At 42.5% G+C, this 12,566-nt stretch overlaps 1 protein-coding gene across 1 annotated transcript in view; it reads right to left on the bottom strand.

Moving 5' to 3' along the window:
- vps54 (VPS54 subunit of GARP complex) overlaps positions 1-11,738 on the bottom strand; it is an 18,755-nt gene extending 7,017 nt beyond the window's left edge. The window contains exons 1-12 of the mRNA XM_068595697.1: positions 11,602-11,738; positions 8,360-8,524; positions 7,142-7,383; positions 6,073-6,157; positions 5,486-5,520; positions 5,057-5,188; positions 3,829-4,214; positions 2,901-3,027; positions 1,594-1,701; positions 1,420-1,475; positions 632-728; positions 225-529 (exon numbers count right to left, since the gene is read on the bottom strand). Of these exons, the coding sequence (XP_068451798.1) occupies positions 225-529; positions 632-728; positions 1,420-1,475; positions 1,594-1,701; positions 2,901-3,027; positions 3,829-4,214; positions 5,057-5,188; positions 5,486-5,520; positions 6,073-6,157; positions 7,142-7,383; positions 8,360-8,495 (1,709 nt within the window). The 5' untranslated portion in view covers positions 8,496-8,524; positions 11,602-11,738. The remainder of the gene's footprint in view (positions 1-224; positions 530-631; positions 729-1,419; positions 1,476-1,593; positions 1,702-2,900; positions 3,028-3,828; positions 4,215-5,056; positions 5,189-5,485; positions 5,521-6,072; positions 6,158-7,141; positions 7,384-8,359; positions 8,525-11,601) is intronic.
- Between the last annotated feature and the right edge of the window lie 828 nt (positions 11,739-12,566).

Below are 12,566 nucleotides of genomic sequence, written 5' to 3'. Positions count from 1 at the left end.
TAACAGACAACCTGTTCGTGCTGCAGCCAAAAACAACCCTTAGACGATGTGTCGTGCCCAAAATAAACTGTGAAAAAGTGATTAAACGTATCCTCAACATAAAATAATGTTAGACCAGTAACTCATGAGATTTAAAACATGTAAAAGTTGCCGTTTAAAGCTTCATCTGTGCATATCTTTTGTTTTTAACTCAAAGAGAGAGGGAGAACGCTCCGGTGACCTACATGAAGCTCGGCTCCCTGCAGATGAAGGTCTCAGCAGAGTCGCTGCCGGCTGCCTCGGCCCGGCTCTGCTGGATCCTGGAGCTGTGATCCAGAACCTGCTGCTGCTGGGCCTCGTTCAGCGCGTCGCTGATGAACAGACCCTCGTGGGTGAGGTAGGCCAGCTCGGCTTCGCCCTGCAGGACCGCCGCGCCGCGGGGCGCCTCCGGGGCCGGCGGCCCCGACCCGGCGGCCTCCTCCTGGAGCCGGTTCCTCTGGTTCGAGGCCAGAACCTCCAGAACCACGTTCTTGATCACGCTCAGAGTGGCCTGAAGGACAGCGGGGAGACGCATTAGAGTCTCGATGACACCAGAGCATCGACGGGTGAAATGCATTAAAAAAAAGGAGATAAATTAAGAGGTTTGACCCACTTTGATCTTCTGCAGGAAGAGAAGGAAACTCTCAAAGATGTTTTCCAGCAGCTCGAACCACTGAGGGAACGTCATCAGACGCATCTGGTCAGCTAGCCTACACACACACACACACACACACACACACACACACATTATAAAAAGAAGAAGATGCACTTCCTGTTCTAAGAATAACTCATTCAGTGAGACAGAGAGAGACGGAGTTGTCCGGTGATGTCGTACAACTTCTGGAAATCTGTTTTAAAAGGAAGTTCATCGCAGTGGAAGACAAAGTTTTGAAGATGATTTAAGTAAAAGTAGTAAAAACCAACACTGTAGAAATTCTCTGCAACAAGTAAAAGTCATGCATTTAAAATCTATTAGAATCAAAATATAATTGAAGTATTAAAATTAAAAGTATTCACAGAGCAGAACGGCCCACGTCAGATTAATGTGTAGAATTGTATAGTGACTGCTCGTAAAAAAAGTGGAGCTTATACTTTGTATTATGTATTATTAAGTACTGCCGAGAGGCTCAATCCAGAACAATACGTCATAATTTATAGAGTTGATTTATATTTTTGTATTATTAATCTAAATATAAAGCCGTCAGATGAAAGTAAAACAACAGAGTAGAAGTATAAAGAAGCATAAAATAGAAATATCAAGTAAAGTGCAAGAGCCTCAAAAGTGTCCTTAAGTGTTGAGTGAATGTCTAATGTCACACAAAGCGACGCTAATCACAGACGTGTAACTTATTCCAAACAGATTAACACTTCAAACTGAACCACGTTCACGTCTCGACTCACTTAGTGACGACTTCGGTGTCGATATCTTCCATGTGCAAAACGTTGTCTGCCACGCACTGAAACACACACACACACACACACACACACACACACACACGTCAGATGAAGTGAGGCTTTCTTCTTCTTCTATCCCATAATAACTAAACGACTGATCCTGATCTGTAGGTTTTGTACCTGAGAGACGATGGCTTTATTCGACATGATCATCTCGTCGCTGTAAATATCCAGAAAGTCCAGCTTCCTCTGGCGCAGCAGGCCGAACACCAGAGACTCCAGACGCTCCTAACACACACACACACACACACACACGCACACAGAGACACACACACACACCTTGACAATTAAAAGTGCAGATTTCTGGACGTGTGCAGGTCGAGCAGACGTTTCATTCAGTAAGAAATGTGATTAAATTTGATATAAATTAGGATTTTCTTCAAAATACAAGCAAAAGCAGCAAATCAAAGGTTATTATCGTCTCTGCAAAAATTAATCCCAACCCTAAAAAAAAAAATCACAAAGACAGTAAAATTAAAAGAAATTGTGGCTAAAATTCGGATTATTTAAATTTTGTGTTTTTATTCATTTGACACAACATTTTTTTTTTAAATCTTTAATTGCTTTTAAATCACATTCATGTTCACACTGATTATAATTGAAAAAGAGAGAAAAACCCATCAAGGTGTGATTAATTGCTGCATTCACAGTTTTCATCTTGATTATTATTCAATTAATTTGTTTAACTTCATAGTTTAGAGAAGATTATATTAAACAGTATTCGTGGTAATCATTCAATAAATTAAACGGCTGCGCCCAAAGATTATTCCTAATTCTTATTAAATCAAACCACAATAAATTAAAAAGTACTCAGTGTTTCTTTGACCTGCCTGGAGGCCGGAGGGTTTTACAGCTTCCTGTTGTTTTAAACACGAGTAAAACATTTATACACGTCTTTTTAAGAGGTTTCAATAAACCTTTTGGAGCTCAACAACCTACTTAACACCTGAATCACCTGAAGCAGTTTATCTCCACCCGTCTGGCGCTCCAGGCTCATCAAAACAAACACTCAAGTGATGATTTACAGACGCGATCGATCGCCGATCCGCATCGAGACGGCTGAGCCGGATTTTCAGCAGCAGGCGGGATTCCCAAGATGTTAAATACGTGCGTCTGTGTGTGTGTCTGTGTGTGTCTGTGTGTGTCTGTGTGTGTCTGTGTGTGTGTCCCACCTTCTGTGAGGCAGCGTTTGGTTCGTGCCCCTGTGACGAGCACATCATCCGTTAAATGCGTATAATTTGATCCCACCGTCCATCAACGAATCCCTCTCCACATTATTGAATGTCTCTCCTCGCTTGATACATTTTAACCCGTTTTTTCCGTCTTTAAATGTATCGTTCACTTCGGTAATTGGGCTGAACGCGGCGTGAAGAGGTTTTTTTCACTTGTAAAACAGAATAAGAGGCGATGGAGGGGTGTGTTCAGACCTTCTCGAGGACCAGCGGCTCGTCCCGGAGGCTGCGGTTCAGGTCGCTGCGAGCGTACATGCTGAAATCCTCCACCATCATCTTATCGATCAGCTTCTCCAGCTCGCACAGCTGGGAGCCCAGATGTCTGAGGGCAGACACACACACACACACACACACACACACACACACACACACAGACGCACACACAGACGCACACACACAGACAGTCAGTCAGTGGCATTGCATCTTTCCATCAGCATGACAGAATACTAAAACTTTTCCTCCAAACTCTCAGCTTCGGCTCATTAAACCGTTAAACTGTGGAAACATTGTTCTGGATCTCCTTTTTCCCTGTTTGATTTGTCGTAGGAACCTCAAATTAATTCCAATACTTGTGTTTATTGTATGTATTTGTTCAGCAAAGTCTTGAGAAAAAAATGTATATCTGCAAATAAATCCCTTTTAAAAGATATGTTGATTGTAACTATGAACATCCAGCATGATGTGAGCCAGATTCCCCAAAAATGCCTCCTGGAGGGTCAATAAGACACCTTTTTGGAAAGATTAGGACCTAAAGAATCAGAATCTGCAACAAAAATCACAATAAAACAAAGTCTTGGTCTGTTAGGAAGGAATTTCAGTAAAAAAAAACTGTCGTTCGGATCAAAAATGGAAAAAAACAACATATTTTATGCCAAAAGATTGTCTCAATGGGGCCTGCTGGGTATTAAAATGGCCGCGGGAGGATTTTCACACTGTTTCCAGAAGGTTAACTTCTCCACAGCAGAAGGGAAAACATGTTTCATCTCCAGCGGTGGGATGCACTCATGTCTGAATCTTAAAAACAAACCTCAGCGATCTCAGCTTCACGCTCGTTTTCCTGTGTCTACAACAGCTGATAAGCAACAAAAAATGTTTTTAAAAAAAACAAACATTTCCTCCTCACCTGAAGCTGTGGATGCCCTGCAGCTCCTGCTGCAGCACCTCCTTGGTGGTGGAGATGAGCTCCAGCGCGCCCACGAACTCGGAGGTGGAGAGCAGCAGCTGCACGGTGGGCTGCGTCTGGTGCACCGCCGCCATCAGCTTCAGCTTGCCGTGCAGCTTCACGCAGTTGTTGCGCGTGAGGGCGGTGCGCAGCGCCTGCAGCGGCCCCCGGCACATGACGCGGTCGATGGCGGCGGTGCGGCCCCGCAGCACGGCCACGGCCCGCTGCGTCTCCAGCAGCCGGTCCTGCAGCTCGTGCTGCGAGGACATGGCGTGGAAGAAGGCGTCGGAGCGCAGCGAGATCTGCCGGGCGATGCTCACCTCCACCACGTCCAGGTAGTGGCTCAGCTGCAGGGAGGAGACACGAGGAGGGGGCGGAGTCACACTCGTGAGGAAGGAGTTGGGAGGGTTTATGCACATTGTGACCAATGGGTCTCCACGACTTTTAACCACATTTTCCACAACTTTAAACCACATTCACACGACTTTAAACCACATTCACACGACTTTAAACCACATTTTCCACGACTTTAAACCACATTTTCCACGACTTTAAACCACATTCACACGACTTTAAACCACATTCACACGACTTTAAACCACATTCACACAACTTTAAACCACATTCACACAACTTTAAACCACATTCACACGACTTTAAACCACATTCACACGACTTTAAACCACATTCACACGACTTTAAACCACATTCACACGACTTTAAACCACATTCACACAACTTTAAACCACATTCACACAACTTTAAACCACATTCACACGACTTTATACCACATTCACACGACTTTATACCACTTTTACACAACTTTTAACCACTTTTACACAACTTTTAACCACATTCACACAACGTTTAACCACATTCACACGACTTTAAACCACATTCACACGACTTTAAACCACATTCACACGACTTTAAACCACTTTTACACAACTTTTAACCACTTTCACACGTTTAACCACATTCACACGACTTTAAACCACATTCACACAACTTTTAACCACATCTCCACCACTTTTAACCACATTTCTATGACCTTTAACCACATTTCCTCGACTTTTAACCACATTTCCACGACTTATTATTTCCAGACCTGGAAATAAACCATTTTAAAATCCCATGACTTTCCGATGGGACCGTAAGAACCCAGAGTTTTGTGATCTTTCATCTTCACCTTCTCCTGCAGCAGTTTGGAGGAGGCCACGTCTCGGCTGCTCTTCCCTCCGGCGCTGTTGAAGTGCGACCACGGCAGCACGCTGTTGAAGGTGGCCGGGTCCTCCAGGGCGAACTCTGGCCTCATGAAGATCTGCAAAACAAATTCAAACATCGTGAGACACATCGGGCTCGAGGGACGAACCGTCACCAATATCGCTCCAATGCAGACTCAAACATCTGGATTGGATGCGGCTGAAAACAGGCCGACCCGGCATCAGATTAACATTATTTTAATGAAGAATACGGTCCATTTGCATCCATGTATTTGTTGCAGAGACTTCAAACTAAACACCCGGGAGAAACGAGCTAAATCCAGTTCATGCAACTACAAAAATAACCAAAAGATCTTTTAAAGTTACTAAGAAGAAAGTCTGAGTGGAAGCGTTACCTTCGGGACTTGTTCCAGCTCTGCTCTGGATTTGTCTAGAAACAAAGAAAACGTTCTGGATCAGTCATCTATGGTCCAATCAGATGTGTTTTACATTCAACTAAAAACTGCATTTGTGTTTCTGAGGAACACAACATTTTGATTGTGGATGAAAAGCACCGAAAACATGAAGATGACGCAAGTTTTAGAAGCTTATTGCTCATTTATTAAAGAGTTTGTTCCAATTAGCATAGAAACAAATGTGCAAAAGTAATAATATCAATTAGTTTTTTGTGTCGCACCTCTTAAATTAACAACTATAAAGTACTTTAGACAAAACAAACAATAAAAAAACTAAAGATATATATACGTCGGCTAAATAAGAAATACAACAGTAACACAAATAGAGGAACATTTTAAATGTGCAGCGTATAAAACACACTTTTGAAAGGTGAATGAATGAAAATGAGTTCTTAGAAGTGATTAAAAAAGGAAGACGGTTCCACATCACGCATCTAAAAACCTAGAAAGCGCTCCTGCGGTTCTCAGTCGCCTCTACTTCCTGTCGGGGTCACGTGTTCCTGCAGCAGCTGGTTAATAATTCATACCGTGGTTGGAGGCGATGCTGGAGGCGGCGTCCACGTCGTCTTTGTTGGGGCAGATCGACTTGCAGCGCTCGTGGATTCTTTCCCTCTGAAAATACACAAAAATAAAACACACAGATTGGATTAAAAGTCAGAACCTGCAGCCGCAATAACAAGCTCGGCCCGAGGGAGACGTCAAATGACACAGGTTCTTTCAAAATAAAAGCCCACAGCTGCTGATGTCACACGACAACAATAAAAAACAGCACCGGACAGGAATGAGGAAGCGTCAGAGGGAATGTTTCACTGCTGTTGTCTTATGTCTTTGAAAGACATCATTCTGAAACCCTGAAGGAGGAAACGACGACTAACAGGTGAACCTTTTGGTTTAAACTGGAAACAAACCACCTGACAGGAACCGAAAGGAGTCGAGTCAGGTAACAAAGTCTAAAAGACTCAAAGTGAAACCACGAGCTGCTTATCAGAGGAGTTTTATGAGCAACTTAAAACGTCTATTTCCTTTTACAACTACAAGGAAATAAAGCAAGTGTCTTGTAGTTCTTGTTTTCCTTCTAACCTTGTTGTATAAATACATAAATAAAATATCAAGTATAAAAAAAAAGTATTAAATAATTCCTTGTAGAAGAGTCGGTCATGCTATAAACTAGTAAAACCAGGTACATTGTTTTAATCTGGTTTTAAACCTCTCAAACCCATGAAAAAAATACATAAATGTCAGATAATACTTGGCACAGAATGGAAAAAAACTGGTAAACTGGTATTTGAGGCATCTCATTCACCTCAAACGGTCGCTGTATTGAGCCAAAGGGAAAGAAGAAGAAGAGCGGGAGCTGAAACTGCTTCAACAGGATTCCTGACACGCCCACAAGGTGAAGTACAGAGAGGCGAGGTGACACTCAGGTGACACACAGGTGACACACAGGTGACACACAGGTGACACACAGGTGACACACAGGTGACACCCTGTCGTACGGCTGAACATAAAACGTGAGCGCCATCGAGTCGCGTGACCGGCAGAAATCAGGGAGTCCCGAGTGAATCCGCCCTCTGAATAATTGAAAGCGTGCGTTACCTGAGCCGTCTCCTGCAGGTACGCGCCGAAGTGCTCGCGGGTGATGTTGGGCAGGTAGAAGGAGGGCATCACCTCCATCTCGGCGAAGTCCACCCCCCACGTCTTGGTGAAGAAGTCGGACTCGCGCTTGGCGAGCCGCGGGTCGTTCAGCGCGGCGGGGAGGTTGACCTTGGAGCTGAACACCGTCCACCTGTCGTGCTCCGCCACCACCGACGGGCCGTCGCACAGGCCCCGCCCGACGCCTGCAGACGGAGAGCACGGCGCGTTATAACGCGTTGTGATGCTTGTGCCAGGAAAACGAGGAGTCTGCAACAACTATCATCACTTAAAACGTTTTATATGTGACTAAATATCTTTGGGTTTGTAGGACAAAAACATAAAAATGTTCCCTAATTTCATTCTATTAGCTAATTGATGGTAAACAAATCTGTTCCTTAACCTTTTGGAAACAGTGTGAAAATCCTCCCGCGGCCATTTTAATACCCAGCATGCCCCATTCAGACAATCTTTTGGCATAAAATATGTATTTTTTTCCATTTATGAACCCAACGACACAGTTTTTTTGACTGAAACTCCTTCCTAACAGGACAAGACTTTGTTTTATCGTGATTTTTGTTGCAGATTCTGATTCTTTAGGTCCTAATCTTTCCAAAAAGGTGTCTTATTGACGCTCCACAAGGCATTTTTTAGGGAATCTTGCTCATATCACGCTGGATGTTCATAGTTAAAATCAAAATATCTTTTAAAAGTGATGTTTTTTGCAGATATACATTTTTTTCCCAAGACTTTGCTGAACAAATACATACAATGAACACAAGTATTGGAATTAATTTGGGGTTCCTACGACGACTCAAACACAGGGAAGACAAAATTAGTTCCACAGGTTAAAGCTCTTAAACCAGTGATTTTCAACCATAAAAATCTGTGGGGGAAATGGCCAATATCACTTAAATCGGCCCCAAAAAATATTATTTTATTTTAGTTGAGCGTCTGAGGCTGCAATAAAGTGGCTGACCCAGTCATGAAATACTCCCCCATGACAGCAGGTACTACATTAAATGCTGTATTAGGCTACAATGTGACATTTTGTAACATTTTTTGGTCGTACAAAATATGCCGAGGTTCAAAAAAAAAAAAAAGAAGAAAGGTTAAACCTTAAATGACGCCAACAACTGCTAAAAAAAAAAAAAACATTCAAAAACCACAGACGTTTCCTACCGGTGGGCTCCTTCGGGCAGACGTCGGGCAGCGAGCGGACGGACCGGCACCGAGCGGGCGGGGGGTCCCGCTCCTTGCGGTAGATCCCGTCTCGGCCTCCGCGAGGCGCTGGGGAGGAGCCGTGGCTGGACGCCATGGCATCGGGACTCGCCTCCCAGAGGCTAGCTGGAGACGGACGGACGACACACACAAAGAAATATAGAGCTGGCGTTAAGTACAGCAGGATAAAAGGTCACGTTGAAAAGGTCACCAGAGTCCTATATCGTCTCTTTTATCTCCGTTTTTGGTCTCCACCGACTCCAAAGAGACACATCTGTCTCTTTAGCTGCTAATCGCTCCACTTCTTTCCCCCCCAGCTCGTCTCTAACTGTGTCTGTCTGCACAGAAGGTTTTTTTATCAGAAAACAGCAGCTGGAAACCAAACGATGAATGTGCAGTGAAACAAAACCCGTGAGGGGAAATCCAGAGAAAGATCTCTGAGGGTTTGTCACCACGAGAAAGCTTTCATATTACACAAAGTCACACGGGGTGTTTTTAACATAAATGAAAGCTGCTTTAAACAAAGCTAGTTTAAGAGATGTTATGTTGAATGTTTTACTGTTGATACAAACATGTGAGATGTCTGGAAATTGTAATTACTAGAAATGTAGGCTTGTTTTGTATAAGATAAAATAACATAATCCTTTATTAGTCCCACAGCGGGGATGTTTACAGGATTACAGCAGAATACAGAAAGTGCACACAATAAATCAAAAAACAAGTATTTTAAATAAGTAAAACAAGGTCAAATACTACATGTACAGGTAGAAGGAATGTATACTTTTTATAGACTGATTTCTTCGATACACAACAGTCGGATTAAATGATCGTAGCCCTGAAACTCAGGTACAACACCCGGCACTCGACGCCCGACCTCCATTGACTGCTCATGTCCTTCACAAAGAAATGACGACGCAGAGAGAGACCGAATGTCTGATGTCGCTCCTGACCGAGCAGCACAGGATGTGAAGCAGAGGAGTGTTGGTTCAGCTCTAAATCTGACTGCTGTGCAGGTGTAAAACCTTCTGCTGGTGATCTCACCACACCGACGAGAGGTTAGAGGAGAAAAAAAAAAAGGTCCGCAGCCATCGAATGGTTTTCAGCTCGTATTTAAAACCGTCTCATCGTCACTTCTTCTTCTTCTTCAACGACAGAACAAAGTGGAAAACTTCAGACTCTCGCAGCCGGTTTCCACCCGCTAGCCGAGACGTCTGAGGAGGTAAAAATAGAAATAATTGGACTTTTTTTTTTTTTTTGGGAGAGTCATGCTGCTTTAGGGGGTTAGGTGTTCACATTTAAATAAGAGCAGGACCCTCACAGGTCAAAGGGAGTCCATACTTGATGGATTCTATGTGATGGAAAGACAGAGAAAGAACAGTATTTGGTCGGCGTTTACTGGGCTTCCTTCACCGTCTGTAGAAACAATCATTTCCCTATAAACTTAATTAGAAAAAGGACGCGTGCTGAGCAGAGAAGCGCCAGAATTAAGAAGCAGCCTTTCAGGCCACCACTTCCTCTTCTGGGTCATTTTGTCTGACCAGAAGAGAAGGAACACAACGGAAACGCAATAAAACACATGACACGCAGAGATCATCCTGCTGCGATGCAAAAGCTCTACTAGTTCAAATGTGTGGTTTTTCTATTCTTCACATCCTAAATGGACTTTTTGGTGTTTTCTCACTCATGATTATTATGTGTATGTAAAGTGTAGGCTCTAGTTCGTCATTACACTAACGTAGAGTTGTATTAGTTAGTTTACAATGTAGCTGGACTGTTCTCGTAGAGAAGAGAAATAACAACACAAACACCAATTAAGAGTAAAGTTTTCCCGTGTTACTATTTACGCTTGATAACACAGCTCATCAAAAGCACTGTGAAGCTTAAATCACTTCCTAATATAAACACCCGGGGCTCAAAGCCATTTAGTGTCGCACATTCATGAAGTTTAAGGAACTCAGAAAAGACGGATTAAAAAAAAGAACGGTCGGAATCGAAGCACGATGTGGAAAAAGCTTTTGTTTTTCAAAACATTCCTGATGATGTCGCTCTGACATACTGTACTCAGGGTCATTTCTCAGACTTGATAAGAGCTGTTTTATGTGTACAATTTAGTTTCTCCCTTCTGATTATACAATGAATAATAGTTCCTTACATTTCTGAATGTATGCCTTGATTACAAACCTGAAATACATCGAATAAATGCTGAACGTATCCATCAATCAAACGTTTTACCTGATACATGTTAATGCTACTTCTCCCTAAACGTAATATGAAAACATTAGGAGTTAAATAGTACACTTCAAATAAGTTTACCATAGTAAAGTTTACTTGAAATGTCAAATGATTGTACTGCCTTCTAGATGTTGAAGTATTCAGATCCTTTAAGTAAAAGTAATAATACTACACTAAAGAAAACCTATTGTTATGCGTATTTGTATGGATGTATATTGGTGTGTATGTACAGTATTGTATATGTGTTTATCTTTATGTGTGTGCATATTTATGGATGTACATTACAATCATATGTGTGTATTTTACGTATGCATGTGTGTGTGTGTCTTTATGCATGTATGTGTGTATATGTATCTTGCATACATACATGTATGTATATGCTTGCTTGTGTGTATGCATGTAGATATGTGTATATCGTTATGTATGTATACTTGTGTGTGTGTAGGTATCTTTATGCCTCTAGACCTGCGTGTACACATGCACAATACATATCAATTGTCCTGTTCTTCGCTGTCGCTTGTTGACTTTTAAATAGAAAATCAATAGAAGTGTGATCGCAAAAACGTACTTCCAAGTTGAAGTACAAACTGTGCATTACAATGTTCCCTGTCAGTGTGTATTTACCATCATATATGATGTTTCTGGATCAACCTCACAGATGCATTCACGTGCATGTTGCATTTCACAGGTGTGGATGTTTACAACACCTTTATATCCTGTTGGCTAATGTGCTACAAGTACCTCAAACGTGTCCAGTGACTAATTACATACTCTGTTACTTCCAACACGAAGGGCCGACGAGGCTGCCAGAGCCCGCGGCTCGTAATACAAGCGGCGGTTACACGTAGACGAGCTAGCGGGTTAGCCGGACAGCTAACGGCTGTCTCTCCCTCCTGACAGGCGGAATGGCGCCAAGAGACGACCCGGGGAATAGTTCCGTGACTCGCGGGAGCTTCGGTCGCTTCCGTTACCTGTCGTGTGAGGCACAGCAGCCGGTGCTTCTCCTCTTCACCATCGCAGGAACACCGGAGGAACCGGGAGGAAAACAGCAGGACACACAGCAGATAGCAAGAGTACACCGACCATCATGCACTGCGGGAGGAGCAGGGGGCGGGGCCGTGTGTGGCGTTCTTCTTCTTCTCTTCGCTTAAAGCTCGCTGCTGCCACCTCCTGGCCGGCTGTTTAATCACACACATTTAATATATATATATATATATATATATATATATATATATATATATATATATATACACACACACACACACATATATATTTATATTCCTCCAGTAGATGAGAAAAACACATGAAACGAGTCAGTGTCACCCAAAAAAAATAGAGTAAAAGTCAACTTACTGATGGTGAGAGCTAAACAATTCAAGTTTGAATAATGGTAATTAATCAAAAATAAATGGGAAAGTTAAATGTTTTGGGATCAGGAACATGATCTGTAAAATTTGGAGGAAGTGTCAGAATGAAATTGATACATTTCTTGCATAAAAGTTTGAGGTTTCGCCTCATGGTGGCGGTAGAGGAAAGGTCGGAAAATCAGAAGTCATTTAAGATATGGCCCAAAAGGTTGGAGACGTTAATATTTCAGCATTGGTATGCATATAAATTATTGTATAATTTCCTCTTTTGTATTATACATGTTAAGCTATTTCCATGTGTATATATAAATGTGTAAAGTATGCCTTTAAGAGCGCTTTACAAGAAGCTGCAACATACAAACAGGAAACTGTTTATTTAGAGTGTTTGTTCCTTATGAGTAATGCTGGTTTATTGTCGTGCATGCCTGCAGGACATTTGCATCATGGTCAGGTTGCATGTGTGCACATCAAGACACAAGACAGCCCCGTAACATGTTTCCCAAAAGACTATATTTTTCATAAAGTCATGATAAAAGCTGGTATCAAGGTAATAAAATACAGTTATTCTG

Source organism: Clinocottus analis, unplaced genomic scaffold (genome assembly GCF_023055335.1).
Source record: "Clinocottus analis isolate CAN_PGR_092001 unplaced genomic scaffold, fCliAna1.0.p SCAF_31, whole genome shotgun sequence".
NCBI lineage: Eukaryota > Metazoa > Chordata > Actinopteri > Perciformes > Cottidae > Clinocottus > Clinocottus analis.
Note: the sequence above shows the minus strand (reverse complement) of the source record. Positions and strands in the feature narration are given on the sequence as shown.